Genomic DNA, 23,548 nt, shown 5'->3' with positions numbered 1-23,548 from the left:
ATGAACTCTGAGGGCATTATGTAAGTAACCAACCATAGAAAGACAAAAACTGTATGATTCCAGATATATGGGATCTCTAGAGCAGTCAAATTCACTGAAACAAAAAGAGTGGTGGTTATGAACAAGTAAGTGGACAGAAAAATGGGGAATTATTATTTAATGAGCAGAGAGCTTCAGTTTTGAAAGATGAGAAAGTTCTGCAGATTGGTTGTACAACAATGTGAATATACTTAATACTACAATGTACATCTAGAAATGATTAAGATGGTAAATTTTATGTCAAGCATTATTTGCCAAAATAAAAGAGACTAAAGACACATCCTTGCAGGCAATAAAAACACTCTAGAAAAACATACTCAAAGATCAAAATTGTAACGCATTTCAAAACAATGTAAAAGACACTAAGAAAATAGTATAATAGCCCACAGGAAGGGAAAAAAAATACGACATGAAGAATAACATAAACCTAATTATAAAAACCCAGAAATGAAGTGATAGAACTAAAAATCAAAAAGAAAATTAAGAAATAAAGACTGAACTAAAAGAAACAGGAGAGCAAATAAGCAAAACAGTTTTTATGTTAAAAATATAAAAACTCAGAGAACAAGATTTGCACATCAAAACTCCTATCTAATGTGGCAGAGGTGGGGAGAACAAGGGAGTATAAACACACAAAAAAATTTTAAGCAGTTCTTTATAATCAAATTGATGGTAGAATTAAGAGTTCCTATACTGGGCGCCTGGGTGGCTCAGTGGGTTAAGCCGCTGCCTTCGGCTCAGGTCATGATCTCAGGGTCCTGGGATCGAGTCCCACATCGGGCTCTCTGCTCAGCAGGGGGCCTGCTTCCCTTCCTCTCTCTCTGCCTGCCTCTCTTGTGATTTCTCTCTGTCAAATAAATAAATAAAATCTTAAAAAAAAAAAAAAAAAGAGTTCCTATACTGAGATATTTGTGGCTATAAGGTAAAATAAAGCAAATGAGAGACTGATGAGATATTTTAATCCTATAGTTTCCAAAGGATTCAAGAAGAAGGGTTCTAGAATGGAAGAAGACACAGGTGTAATAAAAAGAGATTAAGTAAAAAAAAATAGTCCTTATTTGAATTGTAAATATGAGCATTGACCCAAGAGCTATTTTAAGTACATACATGTATCCAAAAAACCCCGATATTCAATTACACAGCAATTTTAAAGTATTCATAAATATTTTTTCTCTGCTGAGATCCCTGGAGCTTATCCAATTCGCTTTTATCCATGCTCCCATCCAGTTTTTCTCTAACTATATTCTTTGGCCTAAAAACAAACAAAATAACAAAACAACCCTACAATGTACATGACTAATAATGAACTTTAATGTAAACTAGGGCTTTGGGTAATAATATGTCAATATACGTTCATCAACTGTAACAAATGTATCACTCTGGTGTAAGATAGGTTGATAATGGGGGAGGATGTAGGGCCATGGAGCATATGGAATTCTCCGTACTTACCACTCAATTTTGAGGTTTAACTTAAAACTGCTCTAAAAAATAAAGTCTATTAAATAAATTTTAAATAAATAAATGCAGATTTCCCCCTTTACAAATACCTATGTCATTTCTCTATGTATTTCCTACTTCTTTTCACTAAGGAGGCCTAGAAACTGTGACTAACTTGGTAGAAATAAGCATCCCTAACAGTTTGGTTTTGAAATACCATTTCCCGGGGCGCCTGGGTGGCTCAGTGGATTAAGCCGCTGCCTTCGGCTCAGGTCATGATCTCAGGGTCCTGGGATCGAGCCCCGCATCCAGCTCTCTGCTCCGCAGGGAGCCTGCTTCCTCCTCTCTCTCTGCCTGCCTCTCTGCCTACTTGTGATCGCTCTCTCTGTCAAATAAATTAAAAAAAAAAAAAAAATCTAAAAAAAAAAAAAGAAATACCATTTCCCACTAAAAGGAATCAGGGCTCTTTGAATAAAGTGGCCAATTCCAGATACAGCGTAGGAAATGGACAAGATGAGCCTAGAATATTTTGCCATGGAAGAGAACAAGAAAGCTAACTACCAGAGTCACTACAAGGTACTTTTAGGGTCAGAGCAAAGTGATAAAGAAGCCAACTTAAGGAGATCATATATGTATAAATCTGTAAGTTCATAATGACATTAAAAAAACTTAATGGCTCACTTCCAGAAAATAATAAGGAAAACTGGTAAATATCAGGAACAAATCCTGTTTCTTCTTTATGAACTATAATAGTGGTTAATCAAATAATAAATAGGAAGCAGCTCTTAGAAACATATCTTTATAAAACTATTACAACTAATAAATGCAAAACAATGAGAATCACTATTTTACAACTCCCAGTTAATTAACAGGTATAGGCAATGAGCATTGACAGCAGTCAATACCACAAAAGAGATGCAACTAGACATGATGTGATAAAAGAACAAAATACTGCTTATACCCTTGCCACCAAAATCAACTATACATCTCACTCTGCCACTGCATCCAGCTGCCAATTTACAAAAAATGCCTTGGTCAAAGAAACACACTGAAATGCACCATGAGTATGTAATCAGCATACATGTATTTTTGATGGCTTTCCGTAACTAAAATTTTATTTTTATTTAAACAATGAATTTTTGGGGTGCCTGGGTGGCTCAGTTGGTTAAGTGGCTACCTTCAGAATTTTACACATTTCTTCTAAAGATAAATGTCTTCCTAGAAGCGAGAAATAAAATTCAGTAAGGTCAAGGTTCATACTGTTCACACTTAACTCACTTTTTTGGTACTTAGTAATATACCTTACAAAAAAACATTATCATTAATTCTTTACTCCACAAAAAAGTGAACCAGTGAATATTTCCCTACCTGTTATATGGGATGCTGCCTAATTCAAGAATTGCTTAATAAAACCACGGAAATCTTCAAATTAAAAGAAAAAAGGGGGGGTGCCTGAGTGGCTTAGTCGTTAAGCGTCTGCTCCCTGCATCGGGCTCCCTGCTTGGCGGGAAGCCTGCTTCTTCCTCTCCCACTCCCCCTGCTTGTGTTCCCTCTCTCGCTGTGCCTCTCTCTGTCAAATAAAATCTTTAAAAAATAAAATAAAAAAATAAAGTAAAAATAAAAAAAATTTTAAAAGTTAGGGCACCTGGATGGCTCAGTCAGTTAAGCATCTGACTCTTGATTTTTGGCTCAGGTCATGATCTCAAGGTCTTGAGACTGAGCCCCATGAAGGGCTCTGCACTGGGTAGAGAGACTGCTTGAGATTCTCTCTCTCCCTCTGCCCCTCCACCCTCTGCTTGTTCTCTGGCTGGCTCTCTCAAAAAAACAAAAAAACAAAAACAACAACAAAAAAACAAAACTGTGAACCAGTAAGCTACAGAACCCTGAAAGAAAGACCTTGGTTTCAAAATTGATTAGAAACATGAAACAAGAAAAACTTACTGGGTAAACTTTTAACCTCCAACAAAGTCCTGAAACTTGAAGAGGTGGACTGTAAACAGGGTCTGCTCTCTGACGCAAAGTGCTGAAGTAAAAGAAAACCAACCAAATCCCAAGATCAAAACTGTTGTGAAATAGCAACAGGCAAAACCAAACTCCAAGCATTTTGTTACTTATTTGCAGTCCTGAACAAGTAAATGAAGGTGACTGAACAAATCAAGATTCTGCTGTATATTTTTATATATACTTACATTCTTAAAAAAAGAAAATTTAATGATACTGAAATATTCAGCAGTATCTTTTCAGTTTCAGGTTTAAAAACCCTCAAAACTGCAACATTCAAGGGGCACCTGGGTGGCTCAGTTGGTTAAGTGCTTGACTTTGGCTCAGCTCATGATCTCATGAGATCAAGCTCCACTTTGGGCTCCATGCTCAGCTGGGAGTCGGCTTGTCCCTTTCTCTCTCCCTTTGCCCCTCCCCGCCCTCCTGCTTTGTGCATGCACATGCATACATGTGCTCTCTAACAAAAATCTTAAAAAAAAAAAAAAACAAAACCCCACAAAACTGTGACATCCAAGGGAAAAGAAAAATATAAAAATAAAACTAAGTGTCCTGAATTTAGTTACCACCTCAACAATCAGTCTTTCACCATTCAAGAAAAAAAAAATGCAATTCTTCCCCACATCCTTGTGGTACAATTTTATTTTTTTAATATGAAAAACTTAAGAAATGTGCAAAATCATAATATATGTGGGGATAGCCTCAGAAAGGTTCTAGTCACAAAATTATCCCATAAGAAAAGACAAATGGGAAGTGGCATAAATTCTCAGTTTAGCCTTATACTGATGGTTATCAACTCCTGGAACTTCTCTCCACAAGGAAAGGCCTTTTATTTCTTGATTCTCCATTCCCAAACTGTCTTTGAAGACAAGCCCCTTAAGACCTTTGTGTTTTAATATCTTTGCTTCTAATCTTAGAGGAAAAGCAATAAAAGCTAACAAAATAATAATGCAAGTTACAAAGCCTACAAACATAATTATGTCCCCTCATTCATAATTTCGCACTGTCAGCTAAGATAAATGGATTTAAATGGACTTCTTCCCACCCCTCTTATTTCTGAGGATGGGGGGCAGGGGTCAATAACCTTTATAAACCCCATTGCCCCACCTTAGCAAAAGCTAAGTGGACCCTCTTATTTAAAAAAAAAAAAAAAAAAAAAAGGTCCCTTCTCCCAGACTAGAGAACCAATCTGTCTTGAAGATATAATACAATCCATATGTTTCTAATAAGAAACTTGTTTATTCTAAGATTACACACTGAGTGACACGGTTCATTAGGTATGTATCCTACCCAGGAATGATGGTACCTTCCTGGCTCGCTCTTATGCATACATACAGAAAACCTCAGCTCTCAAAAAACTCTTACCTGAAATTCTCTAAAACAAAAGTTGCTGAATCATAAGATGGTACTAATTCACTAAAAAGAAGGAAAAGGCAAAAAAATTATTTGGCTTATTAAGTTTAAACTTTCATTTATTTAAAAACCAAAGTTAAGTCTCTTGGTATTTTAAAAATGTTGTTAAACTAAGTCCTTAGGAAATATTTTTAAATCCTTACTGAACATTAACATTAAATCAAATGAATTCATAAACCACCAAAAGCTGACATCAAAAGTTCCCAATTAGAGACCCAACAAATACTTTTTAAACAGCTGGGGTGTTTTTTAAAGGCAATATACGTTTAAGTACTAAAATAAACATAAGAGACTTTCAAAAGTACTCATGCAAACAGGAAAAGGAAAAAATGGGTGCTTAGGCTGAGAATACAAAATACGAAACAAATATAAACAGGTTTTAAAAAGTCAAAAGAAACAGCAAAAGACATCACAATAAATCTCCAAACTTCCTTCTCTAGAGCAAATTATGAGGAATACTGACATTCTTAAATACTTTAAATTCTTAACTACTTTAAGAACACTTACTAGCAAATGAATCTATACCATTTTATAGAATAAGAAAAAAAATCACATAGGGGCAAACAGAGTGGATGAACACATTAACACTTTCTTGGCAAGGCAAGATTACTGCAGGCAACTTTTAATTCCACAGTCTTCTCTGAAGAGAACTGAAGTATATATAACACAACCACAGGATACACCTTTAGATCATGTGAATAGTCTGTAGCACCATCATTCAAACGCCTCAAAAGTTAGAGTCAGTAAAACATTTATAATAAAGACACCAACACAGATAGTATTATAATATACAGTATTATATATTTATTAAACAAAATTATAAATTTACCAAAAAGATATACTGCAAGCCATTTCACTGCATTCTCAGATATATCTTCTAAAGTTCAATTCATGAAAATTTATTACCAAAATAAGATACAAAATGACATCCATAGCATTTTCACATTGTGATGGTCCCTAAAGAAATTAGTGATTTACCAGTGAAAACAGCATCGATTTAAAAATATATTATTGGGGGGGTGGGGGGCTCAGTGCCTCAATAATTTGAGTGTCTGGTTCTTGATTTCAGCTCAAGTCATGATCTCAGGGTCATGAGATTGAGCCCTGTGTCAGGCTCTGCAACGGATATGGAGTCTGGTTGAAAGCCTCTCTTTCTCCCTTTGCCCCTCCCCCAGTCCTGTAAGCACACTCTAAAATAAATAAATCTATAGAATATATACGCACATTATTTTTTATTTTATGGTAAGTATGTACAGATAAATAGCTCGTATCTTTTTGATAGTAAGTAGATGAAATCTGTCCTGCAAGAATTAACTATATAGCTACTATCCTATTATCAAGGACCCCTAACCATATCCCTAGGCAGCTATTAAATTTTCTTAGAAGACACATTCCTCATTCCCAGATGTTTGCTTGGTTAATCTTTATTATTCCTTAGAAGTCACAGACCATTTACTAGAGGTCTGTTCTAATTTCTCTCCATTATACACTCTCCTCACATTAATATACTCCAATTAGTAGGACCAATGTAATTAGTACCTAGGAAGCCTACCTGGAACCACAAACCTAATCAGAGCTCCAAGGTAGTCTCCCCAGGATCGTTTTCAAATTTGGTCAAGTCATGGTATGTTTTGGTTACAATTTCATGCAACTTCCAATCATACCACCAAATTGAAAACATCTTTCATAATTTTTTTCCACCATCTCCTTAATATCCAAAGTGATACATTTCCTTTGTTGTTGTTTTGTTGTAAGACCAGTCTATCATCATATTTTTATCAGTCATTAAGAGCCACAAGGGTTCCAAAACACCAAAACACAAAATAAATAGAAGATGACATGTTTAATTCAGAACAGCGGGGTGGAACGCTTAGAAGCTAAAGAGCTAGAATAGACAGCTAAAGCTCACTAACCAAGACAGCATAGTACAGTCTACCCTAGCTCTCATTCACTGAGAGAAAATGATCACATTCAGAGAACAGAAAACATCTACCAATCCTAGGGTACTATGATATACTACATATGTATAATTTTTAGGGAAACTTTTTGAAAAATAACATTGTTAAAAAATTAGTGCGGGCGCCTGGGTGGCTCAGCTGGTTAAGTGACCGCCTTCGGCGCAGATCATGATCCCGGAGTCCCAAGATCAAGTCCAACATCAGGCTCCCAGCTCCATGGGGAGTCTGCGCTTCTCCCTTTGACTCTCTCCCCTCTCAAGCTCTCTCTCTCTCTCAAGTAAATAAATAAAATCTTAAAAAAAAAAATTAGTGCTATGGGGCAGCATTAAGCAGTATGTTTTATACAGTTGACCCTTGAACAACACAGGTTTGAACTGTAGAGGCTCACACATAAGTGGACATTTTCCAATATAGTACGTACAGCAAATACACTCTTTTATGTTTTTCTCTTCTTTAGCTTACTTTGCTATAAGAATATAGTATATAATACATACAACACGCAAAATATGTGTTAATCAACTTTTATGTTATCGATAAGGCTTCTGGTCAACAGTAGGCTATCAGCAGTTAAGCTTTTGGGGAGTCAAAAGTTGTATGTGGGGACGCCTGGGTGGCTCAGTGGGTTAAGCCGCTGCCTTCGGCTCGGGTCATGATCCCAGGGTCCTGGGATCGAGTCCCGCATGGTCTCCTTGCTCGGCAGGGAGCCTGCTTCTCTCTCCACCTCTGCCTGCCTGTGTGCTCTCTCTCTCTCTCTCCTTCTCTCTGACAAATGAATAAAAATTAAAAAACAGAATTAAAAAAAAAAAAAAGTTGTATGTGGATTTCTGAAGGCTCAGGGACAAGCATCCCTAACTCCAACATTGTTCAAAGGCCAACTGTAATTGAGTAACAAATATTAGATTTTAATATACAATTCTCTACTATTTAATATGGAATGTATTCTTCCACTTCTCCTGAATAGCACCTACAACAGTACTAAACATATAGATGGTCTTAAATAACATTGTACTCTTCTTTGGTAACTTTATTCTCCATTGTGGCTCCACCATGAATTATGAACTAATGGAACTTAAGGCAATCCAGCTCCATGATCACAAAGCTTAGGAACATTCACCACTGCCTTTGCACAATTAAAATTTGATCTATAGCTCAATGTCAATAAATGTTGGCCTTTCTTTTTTTTTTTTTTTTTTTTTTTTAAATGTTGGCCTTTCTTATTTAGAGCTCCACTATGCTCACTCAGTGCATCAACAGATCAACACCTGCTTCCTGTATACTGCAACCCATGAACTGAGTTTCTATTAAAAACTACAGTTAAGTTACAAGCCAAAATTTCCAATAAGGCAGTAATAAGCATCACTAGGGGAGAGAGGTTCCTAACGTGAACTTATCCATGGGAAGCTCCTTAATTGTCATACTTTCTTGTTCTTTAAATTTTTAGTTTCTCTTTACTAATGTTCCTCCTACCTTCCTCCCTTGCTCCCTGGCCTTCCCAATTTGAGTCCCTTCATCTTGCCCAAAAAAGAAGGTAATGAAAAGGAAGTTGGAGTTCTGAGTCACTTGGGCAGTTGGGGAACAGAAAGCAAAATAATCACTGGGTGCTAGAGAGATTGACAAGTCTAATGCAGAGGTGCCTGCCTAATGAGCTGCTGTAAGCATTATCAGCATAGAGTTTATCCATATCTACACTTCCCAACTTTAGTGCAAGATTACTCAGGATGCCCAAGATTCATTTTCTGGACACCACCACCAGATTGTCAGGGAAGAGACCTGGAAATTTGCATTCTGAACAACCACTCCAGCTGGTTCTGATAAGTGATCCATGCACTATACTCTGAAAGGAAAAACATCTACCTTTATATATAGTATTTATGTCAAATGGTTCAGAAAAGGTATTCTTTAAAACTGAAATGACTGACCATGTTATCAAAGAGGCAGCCTTGGGATACTGGTGAACATCCTTAGTTCACCCAAATCTACTTAAAGATACCAAATACCAAGGCCTTTTAATAATATTCAGTGCTTGATTAAAACAGATTATACCCGGTTTGTTAATTCAGAGAGAATTGAAGACTAATCGTCAGTGAGAACTACCGGAGTTCTGGTTGTCAAAAGAATTTTCCCTTCTGATTATAGGACCGGTTATAACTGGTGGTGTGGTCCGGTTATGCCAGTGATTCTAAACCAGGGGCAGTTTTGCTCCCAAGATGTATTTGGCAACGTCTAGAAATATTTCTGTCACAACTGTAAAAGGAAAGATGCTACTGGGATACTGCTAAACATCCTACAATAAACAACATAGCTCCCTCAATCCCACAAAGAATTATCCTGAAAACAACGTCAAGGTTAAAGAACCCTGGCTTGCACGATACAGTCTAGTACCATCAATGCCCTGTGGCCATCAGAGGGCATCACATATTAAAGAAAAAGGGCAGTTAAATGCATTAACATTTGTAAAACAAAGGCTATTTCCTAAAGGTACCACAGCTCTCAACATACTAGAAAAGCTTGGGAATATTCCATAAGCCATCTTTAAAGTCTAAGATGGACAAAAATCTGTCATACCAATATATTTCTATCTGAGGCAGTGGTTTAACCTCTCATCATAAGAATCAACTAAGGAGATTTAAAAAGAACAAAATATAAATGCCTTAGTATACCCTATGTTATAGACTGAATTGTGTCCCCCAAAATTTGTGCATTGAGGTCCTAACCCCTAGTGTATTTGGAGACAGGACCTTTAGGGTGGTAATTAAAGTTAACTGAGGTCATAAGGGTGGGAAGGACCTTAACTCAATACAGCTCATGCCCTTAGAAGAGGAAAAGACACCAAACACTGATCTCTGTGCTCGAGAAAAAAGGTCTTGCAAGGATACAGGGAGAAGGTAGCTATCTGCAAATCAGCAAAGAGGCCTCATCAGAAATCAAATTTCCTAGCACCCTGATCTTGGACCTCCTGCTTCCACAACACAGAGTACTAACCACTATACGATCACGGCTGGACCTCCTGCTTCCAGAATCGTGAGAGAATAAACTTCTGAAGTAGTAAGCACCCAGTCTATGGTATTTTGTTATGGCAGTCCAAGCAGACTAATCCATCTGCAGAGATTTTATTTCAAGTGACCTGAAGTACAAGCCAGCACTGGTAATTTTCAAAAGAATCCCAACTGAATACACAGCTAATGTGAGGAACCACTGCTCTAAAACCACATGCTTGAAAGAATAAGCTGTTTAAAAGAATTCTAAGACTGCCCCAAATAAAAAACTACAAAGATGCACAGAATGCAACCAACTGTTTCCTCCCATTACCTTTTAGGATATGAAGGTAACATCATGTCACCTTCAGAATCTTATGGCATTTCATCTGAGTTTTGCTACCAACATAATGTGGTATGGTCCCTGTGTAATGCGATATAAGTACACTCAAAAGGTAAATGCAAAAAAATGAACATACTACATCATGGAAGACCTTGAGAGCATTAAACCAAGAAAGTAAGTCGGAGAAAGACAAATACCATATGATCTCACTTATATGTGGAATGGAAAAAAGGGTTCAGAAGGTATAAACTTCTGAGTATAAAGTAAGTCTTGGGGCTGGACTGTACAGTATGGTGACTATAGTAAATAACACTGTACTACATATTCAAAAGTTCCTAAGAGAGTAGATCTTAAAAGTTCTCATTACAAAAAAAAGTCTTTTGTTTATGGTGAGAGATGTTAGACTTATGTCATTATCAAGTAATATGAAGCTACTGTCAGTTATACCTCAATTTTAAAGAATGGATACTAATGAAACTGAATGGGCATCAGTTCACCTTCTACAGAACAAACTAACTCCTAATTCAAGATCCTCTATAATCAAGTGTACGTCTACCAGTATTTTTTTAACCAGATTTACATGCATAACTAAAGTTCACCAGACCACATTATAAATAACTATGGATTTAAGAAAAACAACATTCTTTTGAAACAAGTATATGTATTTGTACATAAACTTCAGATGAAAATCAAGTTAAAAAACTATACCATACCTGGTAAAGTCTGGTGGAACAGGAGTGGTAACAAAGGATGCCATGGGCTTTCGATGAACTTGCTGAAACATCATGAGGATCTCTGAGCTCTTAGATATCAACTCACTCTTACTACAAGACCGCAACTGTGTGAGGAAAAAAACTGAATAAACAAAATTAATATTTAATGGCATCTCAAAATCCTTAATAAAGAATAAAAATAGAAATTATTTTATTCTCTCCCTGCCTTTCCCTCTGTCCCTCCCCACTGCTCGTGTGTAGTCTTTCTAAAATAAATAAATCTTTAAAAAAATTTATTTTTATATGCTGAAAAAAGTGAGAAAGGAAAACAGAATGACTTTCAAAGTGGTTTTAAGAATTAAGAATCTACATAGGATCTAGGTTATTTCTAATAATAGTCACTGAAGAAGCATATTTGATTTTAATGCATTTTTCTTTCCTTACGTATTAGCATAAATCCAACTTCAAGCAACCACAAATATATTTTAGACTCGCATAGTGAAGCTATTATGTATATTAACGAATAAACCTCTATAGATCAATAGACTTCAAACAAGGATTTTTCAAATTGCATTCCAAGAGGGAGAGAAATGTTAAGATGTAATAGACACCTCCTAGTTTGTGGTATATAGTTATGGATGCCCTATCAAATTTATATACTATCAAATACCATATAAATAATATTTATAACACTCACTACAACCAGGTTTGTAACTTTAAAATGATAAGTTCATAGCTCATGAAGAATAATGACTGGTATCATGAAAATTATCAAAACATATAGCTTGTATTCAAATATTTATTGAATGCATATTAAAAGATCCTTCCTTGATCCCATTTCCTTCTAGGATAATTCACTCAAATGAAGTTTATTATTGCTATACACGTATTTCCACATTATGAGTTTAGCAATGTTGTTTTTAGACTTCCCATAAACACCATCAAGCTATGTCATGATATAGCCTACATTTTCCACTTACCATTGTTTGAGATGTCTATTGATATTTAAAAACCTACTCATTTCAGCAGTTTTAAAGAGAATATCATTGCATGAATATAGCATAAGTTATTTTTCTCTATCAGTGGACAATTGGGTAGTATTAAAAATAACTCCTGAGTGAAGATCCTTGTGCACAGTTCCCTGTACACATATGCAAGTTTCTCACATTATGTGTTGATAAAAGACAAGAATGCCAACTCTTTTTTTTTTTTTTTTTTTAATTTATTTGACAGAGAGAGAGATCACAAGTAGGCAGAGAGGCAGGCAGAGAGAGAGGAGGAAGCAGGCTCCCTGCGGAGCAGAGAGCCCGATGCGGGGCTCGATCCCAGGACCCTGAGATCATGACCTGAGCCGAAGGCAGCAGCTTAATCCACTGAGCCACCCAGGCGCCCCCAACTCTTTTTTTTTTAAATCCAGGAGTACGTTGGTTATTTGAGACCCCTTGTTCTTTCGTATTAATATTGGAATTTTACTAAATTCTGAGAACATTCATGTTGGAACTACACTTGTAGAATGACACCAAGAGAACAGTACATTTGTAATATTGAACATTCCCCTAGATAAATATACTATAGTCCACAAAATGTAATAGGCCACATTATTAAACGTAACTATTTTATGCACTATTAAGGAAAAACAAGTCAGTAAATCATGGCTATACCAACTGTTGAGATGCATCCCATTTCAAAGACAGTGTGACATATATCTGAGAATCAATGAAATACAGGGTATTTCTTCATTCAATTCTTGCCTGTTTTATAACAGTTCTACAAATGTCTTCAACAAGGGCTGGTATGGTGGCTTAGTTGGTTGGTTAGGCGTCTATCTTGAGCTCAGGTCATGATCGTCAGGTCCTGGGATAGAGCCCCGCATTGGGCTTCCTGCTCAGCAGGGAGTCAGCTTCTCTCCCCTCTCCTTCCACTATCCCTTCCCACTGCTCATTCTCTTCCTAACAAAATCTTTTAAAAAAAGATCAACATTTTTATTAAAATTATTCAAAATTGTTCATTTTTGTTACCATTAGGAATGGGATTTTTTCCAATTAAGTTTTCTAGCTGATTATTTCTGATATATGCAAACAGTATTGATTTTTATGTCTTGCTTGTACATTCAACAGCCAAGATTAGCTCACTAAAAAGGTGTAAGTTATATACTTTCTATGTAGATAGCCACATCCTCTGCAAATACTGAATTTTATTTCTTCCTTTCAATATATTTATATATTTATTGCCTTAATTTAATACATGGGACCAGGGGCTGGGTGGCTCAGTCAGTTAAGTGTCCAGCTTGTGGTCTGGGCTCCAGTCATGATCTCAGGGTCATGAAATCAAGCTCACATCAAGCTCCACACTCAGTGGGGAGTCTGCTTGAGATTCTCTTTCTAAAATCTTTTAAAAAGAATATACAGGGGACGCCTGGGTGGCTCAATGGGTTAAGCCTCTGCCTACGGCTCAGGTCATCATCTTAGGGTCCTGGGATCAAGCCCCGCATCGGGCTCTCTGCTCAGTGGGGGAGCCTGCTTCCTACTCTCTCTCCCTGCCTCCCTGTTACTTGTGATCTCTCTCTCGCTCGCTCTCTCTGTGTCAAATAAATAAAATCTTAAAAAAAAAAAAAAGAAAGAAAGAAAATATAGGACCAGCACACTCAGAAGTGAAGCAATGATAGGAAGCAACCCTTGATTCTTTATCAGAGAGATTCTTAATTTTTACCATTTAGATTGTTTCCTATAGACCTTTTTTTTTTTTTAAAGATTTTATTTATTTGACAGACAGAAATCACAAGTAGGCAGAGAGGCAGGCACAGAGAGAGGGGGAGGCAGGCTCCCCACTGAGCAGAGAGCCCAACGCGGGGCTCGATCCCAGGACTCTGGGATCATGACCTGAGCTGAAGGCAGAGGCCTTAACCCACTGAGCCACCCAGGTGCCCCTCCTATAGACCTTTAAAATAAAGTTACTGTTGGGGCCCCTGGGTGGCTCAGTCACTGGGCATCTGACTTTGGCTCAGGTCATGATCCCAGGTCCTGGGATCAAGGACCGCATCGTGCTCCCTGCTCAGCAGGAGGCTTGTTTCTCCCTCTCCTACATCTTTTGCTTGTATTTCCTCTCTTGCGGTCAAATAAATAAATAAAATCTTTTTAAAATTTTTAAATTTAAAAATATAAAGTTACTGTAGTCCCCTTTTATTCCTGGTTTGCTAAATAGTTTGGTGATGAATAAGAATCAAATATAACAATGTTTTAAATATTATCCTATTCATTTCTATTTATATATTCATGTGACTTTGCCTTTTTATCTTGTTATTATCAGAATTTTTCTGATAATGAAACATTTATTTCATTCCTTTGATTAACCCTGCCCAGTCTTTTTTTTTTTTTTTTTAAGGATTTTATTTATTTATTTGACAGAGAGAGATCACAAGTAGGCAGAGGGGCAGGCAGAGAGAGGAGAAGCAGGCTCCCTGCTGAGCAGAGAGCCCAATGTGAGGCTTGATCCCAGGACCCTGAGATCATGACCTGAGCCGAAGGCAGAGGCTTAACCCACTGAGCCACCCAGGTGCCCCATTTTTAAGACTATTTTTAAGTAATCTCTACCCCCAATGTGGGGCTCAAACCCACAACCCCAAGATCGAGTCGCTCCACCAACTGAGCCAGCCAGGCACCCAGGTCTTGATTTCTTGTTTGTTTTCATAAATATCCTACTGATTGTCTGCTAGTATTTTTAAGATTTTGTCATTTAGTTTTCAATAAAACTGAACTTTAATTTTCTTATATTGTTCTTACAACAACTTGTTATTAATGTTACACTGTTTCAAAGAATGGTATGTAGTACTTTTGTATTCACTAAGAAAAAATTACTTATGATAGGCAACAGATATTTAAAGATTTGGTAAAAATTTTCCATTAGTCTGAATGTTATGCCTTTTCAAGGAGATTTATTACCAATAAAATTTACTTAATGTTTCTTGTTTAAATTACAGACATTCTGTGGGCACCTAGGAAGCTCAGTCAGTTAAGTGCCCCTTTTGATCTCAGGTCAGGTCTTAATCTCAGAGTTGTGAGTTCAAGCCCCACATTGGGCTTCACAGCGGGTGTAGAGCCTACTTAATAAATAAAATAATTAAATTAATTTTACACTCTTAGTGACTCTTGATAATTACAACTTCCTAAAAATTATCCTCTTCATGTAGTTTCTACCTCAATAAAGTTGCTCCATTTGTAAAGCACATAGAACACTGTCTATATATGGTAAGCACTTTGTAAATATTTATTTTTAAAAATTATTTTTATTACTGTAGTTATTTTATCAAAAGCTTATAATTCCATCAGTATCTGATTTTTGAGTTTATCCTAGAATACAAAATCATAACTGTCTTATCTTCTTATCCTTATGATAGAGGGTTCCCTTTTTGTCAGTGTTACTTTTCATCACTAGTAACGCTTTTTCCCCCACTTTAATTTCCTCATCATTTCCTAGATATAGGTCTTATTAAGTAGTTCATTGTAGGATTTTTTTTAAGTTCAGATTAATCCATATACTTAACATTGAAAAAAATTTAATTCAAGAATGAATTTCTTCATTCCCAAACAGGGAACAAGAAACTGATAAGACAAATAGAATACAAACAGCAACATGTCAGATTCAAACTTCACCACATCAATAAGTACAATGAATGTGAACATCCTAAACATCCCAGTTAAAAGTCAAAGATTGGGGGCGCCTGGGTGGCTCAGTGGGTTAAAGCCTCTGCCTTCGACTCAGGTCATGACCTCAGGGTCCTGAGATCGAGCCCCGCATCAGGCTCTCTGCTCAGCGGGAAGTCGGCTTCCTCCTCTCTCTTTGCCTGCCTCTCTGCCTACTTGGGATCTCTCTCTGTCAAATAAATAAATAAAATCTTAAAAAAAAAAAAAGTCAAAGATTGTCCAACTGAATATAAAAGACCAGAACAAATTGTACGCAGCCTACAAAACAGATTTTAAATACTTAGAAACAAATACATAGGGGCGCCTGGGTGGCTTAGTGGGTTAAAGCCTCTGCCTTCGGCTCAGGTCATGATCCCAGAGTCCTGGGATCAAGCCCCGCATCGGGCTCTCTGCTCAGCGGGGAGCCTGCTTCCTCCTCTCTCTCTCTCTCTCTCTGCCTGCCTCTCTGCCTACTTGTGATCTCTGTCTGTCAAATAAATAAATAAATAATCTTTAAAAAAAAAAAAAAAAAACAAATACATAAAATGTCAGAAAAAATATGTAATAGTTACACTAGTTAAAGATGAAGTGGCTTTTTTTTTTTTTAAAGATTTTATTTATTTACTTGACAGAGAGAGATCACAAGCAGACAGAGAGGCAGGCAGAGAGAGAGAGAGGGAAGCAGGCTCGCTGCTGAGCAGAGAGCCCGATGCGGGACTCGATCCCAGGACCCTGAGATCATGACCTGAGCCGAAGGCAGCGGCTTAATCCACTGAGCCACCCAGGCGCCCCTGAAGTGGCTTTTTTAAATCAAATAGATTTCAAAGCAAAAAATGTTATGAGGATAAAGAAGATCATTTCACAGTGATAATGGGAACAATTAATCAAGAGAATACAACAATTCTAGGTTGTTAGGCCCCTAATACCATGGCTTTAAAGTATATGAGGCAAAAACTGATAGAACTGCCAAAAGACAAATACAAAACTACTGCTGAAAATGTCAAGAGCCCTCTCTCAATAATAAAACAAGTAGACAGAAAATTCATAACAATATACTAGACCTACACAACATCACCAACCACCTTAACCTCATGACATTACAGAAATATCTGGAAACTAAGTAACATTTCTGAATTGACCCATGGGTCAAACAATAAATCACAAAGGAAAAAAGTATTGTGAACACAAATGTCTCAAATCAGTTAACGCCAGCTCCCATCTTAAGGTTTTAAATTTTTTTTTTTTTTTTTAAGATTTTATTTATTTGACAGAGAGAAATTACAAGAGAGGCAGGCAGAGAGAGAGGAAGGGAAGCAGGCTCTCCGCTGAGCAGAGAGCCCGACGCGGGACTCGATCCCAGGACCCTGAGATCATGACCTGAGCCGAAGGCAGCGGCTTAACCCACTGAGCCACCCAGGCGCCCCACCCCATCTTAAGGTTTTAGAAGGAGCAAATAAAACACAAATAAAGCAAAGAAAAAAATTAGATCAAAACAAAAATCAGTAAAATAGAAAACAAAAACAATAGAGAAAACCCAAAAGCTATGTCTGAAAATACCAAAAAGAAGAGATATCCTCTAGGTAGACTGATCAGGGGAAAAAGACAAAAACTACCATTATCAGGACAGAAAGAGGTGATAACACTGCATTCAACAAATGTTAAAGGATAACAAGAGAATATCATGAATTTTGCACCAATAAATTTGGCAAATTCAAATGAAATAATTCCTTGAAAGACACAAACTACCAAAGCTCACTCAAGAAATAACTACTATAATGGCACCTGGGTAGCTCAATCAGTTAAGCATCTGACTCTTGATTTTAGCTCAGGTCATAATCTGAGAGTTGTGAGACTGAGCCCGCTCCACAGTGGGCTCTGCTTGGGACTGTCTGCTTGGGACTGTCTCTTCCTCTCCCTCTTGCCCCTCCCCACCCCATGACCTCACTCTAGAAAAAATAAGAATAAGAAAAAGAAATAAGTAACATAAACTGTTTTGTATCAATTAAAGAAATTAAATTTGTAGTTGAAAACCATTCCACAAAGAAAACAAGGCCCAAAAGTCTTCACTGGTGAATTCTGTCAAACCTCTAAAGGACCCAACCCATTCCATTTGACTTCTTCCAGAAAACTGAAGAGGGCATAGTTTAAAATTCTTTGAGGCCATCATTACTTTAACAACAAAGCTAGATAAAATACTCTGAGAAAAGTAAATTATCATCTAATATCCCCCAGGCACAAAAAATGCAAAAATTCTAAACAAAATCTTAATCAAATCCAGTAATGTATTAAAAGGACAATACATTAACCAAACCAGGGTTTTTATCTCAGAAGTACAAAGTTGGTAAAATAGTTTTTAAAAAAGTTAATGGGACGTCTAGGTGGCTAAGTCAGTTAAACAGCTGCCTTCAGCTCAGGTCATGACCCCAAGATCCTGGGATGAAGCCCCCACATTGGCTCTTACTCAGAGGGTAGCCTGCCTCTCCCTCTGCCTGCAGCCCCCTTGTTTGTGCACACTCTCTCTCTGACAAATAAAATCTTTTTTTAAAAAGTTTATCCATTTAAAGAATGAAAAAAGAAAACCATATGATAATCTTAATACATGCAGAAAAAGAATTTGACAAAGTCCAACATTCATTCCTAATGAAAATTCTCATCAGAGAGGAACAGAATTCCAAAACCTAATAAAGAATATCTACTATAAGGTGCCTGGGTGGCTCAGTTGTCAGTAAAACCTGACAAGAAACTAAATAATAAGCAGATCAAAAAGAAAACTGTCCATATTTAGAGACAGCATGACTATCTGCAAGCAATCCCAGAAATCTACAAGACAGCTTCTAGAACTAATTAATTTAGCAAGATTGAAGGTTACAGGATGAATATACAAAAATCAATTACACAAGCACAAGAAATCAGAAATTAAAATTTTTTAAAAACACCATTTACTATAGCACCAAGAATTCTGAAATAATGAATAAATCGGACATAAAATGTGAAACACTTGTATCCTGAAAACTACAAAACACTGCTGAGAAAAATTACAAAAGACCGAGAGTCTCCATGAATAAAGACTCAGTATTAAGATGTTACATATTCCTAAACGGATTTACAGATCCAATGCAATTTCAGTCAAAACCCCATAACTCTTTGGTACAAATTAACAAGCTGATTCTAAAATTCATATAGAAATGCAAAGAACCGGGGCGCCTGGGTGGCTCAGTGGGTTAAAGCCTCTGCCTTCGGCTCAGGTCAAGATCCCAGGGTCCTGGGATCGAGACCCACATGGGGCTCTCTGCCCAGCAGGGAGCCTGCTTCCATTCCTCTCTCTGCCTACTTGTGATCTCTGTCTGTCAAATAAATAAATAAAATCTTTAAAAAAAAAAAAAAGAAGAAATGCAAAGAACCTGCAAAGAAATGCAAAGCAACCCTAAAAAAAAAAAAGAAAAGAAAAAAAAAGAAGAGTGAAGCTGGAAAGCTAACTTTCCTGTTTTATTATAAAGCAACAGTAATGATGGGGCGCTTGGGTGGCTCAGTGGGTTAAAGCCTCTGCCTTCGGCTCAGGTCATGATTCCAGGGTTCTGGGATAGAGCCCCACATCGGGCTCTCTGCTCAGCAGGGAGCCTGCTCCCCCCTCTCTCTGCCTGCCTCTGCCTACTTGTGATCTCTGTCAAATAAATAAATAAAAATCTAAAAAAAAAAAAAATTAAAAAAAAAAGCAACAGTAATGAAAAGAGCGTAGTATTGTCATTAAAAACAAATAAATGGAACAGAGTCCAGAAATAGACCAATGTATATAGAGGGACAACTAATTTTTTAAAGAGATGCAAAGATAATTCAGTGAAGAAAGGCTGGTCGTCAACAAATCGTGGTGGAAAAAATGGATAACAATATACAAAAATAAACAAACTACCTTGGATTCATACCTCACATTAAAAATAAATAAATAGGGGCGTCTGGGTGGCTCAGTGGATTAAGCCGCTGCCTTCAGCTCAGGTCATGATCTCAGGGTCCTGGGATCGAGCCCCGCATCGGGCTCTCTGCTCTGCAGGGAGCCTGCTTCCTCCTCTCTCTCTGCCTCCTCTCTCTCTGCCTGCCTCTCTGCCTACTTGTGATCTCTCTCTCTCTGTCAAAAAAATAAATAAAATCTTTAAAAAAATAAATAAATAAATAAATAAATAAATAATTTTTAAAAGACCATAAACCTAATGTAAAAGCTAAGACTACAAGTTTTCTGCAAGAAAACACAGGGAAAACTTTTTATGATCTTGGATTACCTAAAAATTTCTTAACTATGACACGAAAAGAATAAATTGATAATTTACACTTCATTAAGATCAGAATAAATACTTCAACAAAGAAAATATACAGATGGCAACTTAATTTCAAGAAAGGCTGCTTAACATCATTAGTTATAAGACACATGCAAACTGGGGTGCCTGAGTGGCTCAGTGGATTAAGCCGCTGCCTTCGGCTCAGGTCATGATCTCGGGGTCCTGGGATCAAGCTCCGCATCGGGCTCTCTGCTCTGCAGGGAGCCTGCTTCCTCCTCTCTCTCTGCCTGCCTCTCTGCCTACTTGTGATCTCTCTCTCTCTCTGTCAAATAAATAAGTGGAATCTTTAAAAAAAAAAAAAAAAGACATGCAAACTAAAGACAACAAAATGCTATCACACTTCTATGAGACTAGTTAAAATTCAAAGAATTGAGTATATCATGTGTTGGCAGTAATGTGGAGGAACTGGTACTCTCATAGGCTACTGATGGAAATAAAAAATGGTACACTCACTTCAGAAAATAGTTGGCAGGCACTAAAAAGTTAATCATACACCTACCAATATACCAAGTCATTCTAGCTTAGGCAGACCAAAGAGAAAAGGAAATACATGTCCATATAGAAATTTGTACATAATGTTCATTACAACTTTATTTGTAACAGCCAAAACAGGAAGCAACCCAAATGACTATAAACAGTTGAACAGAAAAACAAAATGTGGCATATGCATTACAATGCGTGTGTATATATATTACACACACACACACACACACACACGGCACCGGCTGGCTCAGTCAGAAGAGCACGGGACTCTTGATCTTGGGGTCGTGAGTTTGAGCCCCACATTAGGTATAAAGATTATTTACATAAATAAATATTAAAAAAAAAACAAAAGAATACTACCCATAATTAAAAAGGAAAGAAAAACTGATACATGAACGAACTACAAAATGACTTCGCTGACTGAAAGAAGTGAATTATATGAATATATGATTCCAATTATATACAGCTCTAGAAAATGCAAATTAATCTGTGATAGAAAGCAGACAAGGGGGTTGCCTGGGGAAGGAATTGTGGGGAGAAGCAGATTTATAAAAAAGCACAAAGAAATTTGGGGGGGATAACAAATATGTTCACTATCTTGACTATGACAGTTTTACAGGTATATACTTTATCAAAATTTAACAAGTTATACACTTTAAATACATGCCAATTACTGTCAATTATTCTTCAATAAAGTTGTTAAAAAAAAAAAAAAAGCACATAGATCCCCAGATCCCTGACCCTATTCCACCACAGATGGTTTAAATTTGTTCCAACACTCCAGCAGAAAGGTGCTAGTTTATTCTCTGGAGGGAAAAAACCGTCTCTAGAATAGGGGAACATGCACAATTAAGAATGAGAATACTAAAAAGAAAAACAAGAGTCTTTAAATAAAAGTATGTACTGAATTCTATTAAGTTGTCAATCAAGTATAGAAACTGAATAAAAATATTTTCAGACATGCAGTCTCAAAAAACTTATTCTGAGGGGCACCTGGGTGGCTCCATCAGTGAAGCATCTGACTCTTGATTTCAGCTCAGGTCATGATCTCAGGGTTGTGAAAATGCCCTCTGCGTTAGGCTCTGTGTTAGGCATGGAGCCTCCGTAGGATTCTCTCTCTCTCCCCCTGCTCCCCCACCTCTGCCCCTCACTGTTGCTGTCTCTCTCTCTCTCTCAAAACAAAGAAAACTGTGTCCTGATTAACCTTTCAGGAAAACTAAAGGAGGATATGTGATAGTAAAACAATTAAGTAAAGGGACGTCTGAGTGGCTCAGTGGGTTAAGCTGCTGCCTTCGGCTCAGGTCATGATCCTAGGTCCTGAGATTGAGTCCCGCATCAGGCTCCTTGCTCGATGGGGAGCATGCTTCTCTCTCTGCCTCTGCCTGCCACTCTGCCTGCTTGTGCGTGTTCTCTCTCTCTGATAAATAAATAAATAAAATCTTTAAAAAAAAAAAAACAAGTAAAGCATGGAAATCAACACAGGAAATAAGTAAAAAAGGGTGCTTGGGTGGCTCAGCCAGTTACATATCTGCCTTTGGCTGGGGTCCTGGGATTGGCCTGGCATCCAGTGGAGATGGGCTCCTTGCTCAGTGGGGAGCCCATCTCCCTCTTCTCCCTCTCCCTTTGCCCCCCCATTTTGTGCATGCTCTCTCTCTCCCTGAAATAAACAAACAAAATCTTAAAAAAAAAAAAAAAAAAAAAGGAAATGGAAAGAAGTAAATGGAATTCCCAGGATGATAATTAAAAGAATAACCTGAGGAAATAGCTATGTATTAAAGAGAGAAATTCAAGAATTCCAAAACCAAAAATAAGACAGAACATATCAAATATTATCTAACACTATACACTTTCTTCATTCCCTATGTAGGTCATCCCACCTACCCCATTCTTTTTTTTTTTTTTAAGATTATATTTATTTGTTAGGGAGAGAGAGAGCACAAGCAGGGGCAGCAGCTGGCAGAGGGAGAAGCAGGGTCCCCGCTAAACAGGGAATATGACCCAGGGCTCAATTCCAGAACCCTGAGATCATGACAGTCGAAGGCAGATGCTTAACCAACTTCGACACCCAGTGACCCCCTCACCTACCCCATTCTATGAGGGCAGACATTCTTGTCATTTTGTCTACTGCTACGTTCTGAACACCTAAAAAAATGTCAGTTATACATTTGGTAGTTAATAAAAATTTCCTTAACAGAAATGTACTTAATAAAAATTTCCTTAACAGAAATGTTAAATAATTGCATTCCTACAAAACAGAATAAATCTTATTAATTTTATCCTGTTCCCAAAGATGATAGAGAAAACTTGAATAGAATCAGCCAATTCCTATTTCATAAAAATTCCTAACATAGCACACAGATCTCCTAATCTTCTGGTCTTCCATAATCCTGTCCAAAAATGAATTTTTTTAAAGCCTGTGGACAGACTTTATTTCATTACATTTATTATTTCATCACCTGGTGCTCTACCTCCTGAAGTAAGGATTCCAAGAGCTCTGTTTCCTGTGTTAGAGATGTCTTCTGACCTATTTTAAAAACAAAATGCCAACACTCAGGCTCATTACTGGTTAAGAATGAGATTAACTTTAATTCAATATAGTCATTAATAAGGAATCAATTTCAAGTAAATAAAGCTTCACTACAGCTATCCTAACAAATTTCCCCAGAGCTTCAGAAGGTTCAATCTAACATTGTAGTAGCTTTTGACAAGGGGATTTCGGAATCAATCCTAACTACAATTTTAGACAAACTGCAATTCAGGTCTACGAAATTCACCTAGGAATACACAATGACAATATATTCTGTAAGGAAATTAATGTTATTATTTCTTCCAAAGGAATCTAAATATCTAGAAAAGTACATTTTTTACTCAATCAACTCTACTGAAGTAATTCTTTCCCAGAATTTAATGGCTTAAAAAGAAAAAAAAAAAATGCCCAGACAGAAATAGTCTCAAGAGGCTGGAAACACACAGGAATAAGGAATTATTATTACAGAATAACTAGAGAAGGAAGAAACTGCTTTACATGGTGAGGGGGGAAAAAAAAAAAGATGATGACAAGGCAGACATGCTTGCCAAATCAGGCCATGTTCTTGCAAATCACTAGTCTAAAGAGCTAGAAGCATACATACCCATGAGTTTAGTGGAAATTATGTCAATTACATGTAATGTTATTTGATACA

General features: G+C 37.1%; 1 protein-coding gene across 4 annotated transcripts in view; it reads right to left on the bottom strand.

Moving 5' to 3' along the window:
- Nucleotides 1–23,548, bottom strand: part of TRIM37 (tripartite motif containing 37) — a 180,723-nt gene that overhangs the window by 91,374 nt on the left and 65,801 nt on the right. For all 4 annotated transcript variants that reach the window (XM_045985146.1, XM_045985143.1, XM_045985145.1 and 1 more), the window contains exons 8-11: nucleotides 22,823–22,890; nucleotides 10,877–11,001; nucleotides 4,840–4,890; nucleotides 3,418–3,499 (exon numbers count right to left, since the gene is read on the bottom strand). In XM_045985146.1, the coding sequence (XP_045841102.1) occupies nucleotides 3,418–3,499; nucleotides 4,840–4,890; nucleotides 10,877–11,001; nucleotides 22,823–22,890 (326 nt within the window). The remainder of the gene's footprint in view (nucleotides 1–3,417; nucleotides 3,500–4,839; nucleotides 4,891–10,876; nucleotides 11,002–22,822; nucleotides 22,891–23,548) is intronic.

Source organism: Meles meles, chromosome 18 (assembly GCF_922984935.1).
Source record: "Meles meles chromosome 18, mMelMel3.1 paternal haplotype, whole genome shotgun sequence".
Taxonomy (NCBI): domain Eukaryota; kingdom Metazoa; phylum Chordata; class Mammalia; order Carnivora; family Mustelidae; genus Meles; species Meles meles.
This window is presented reverse-complemented; position numbering and strand designations above follow the sequence as displayed.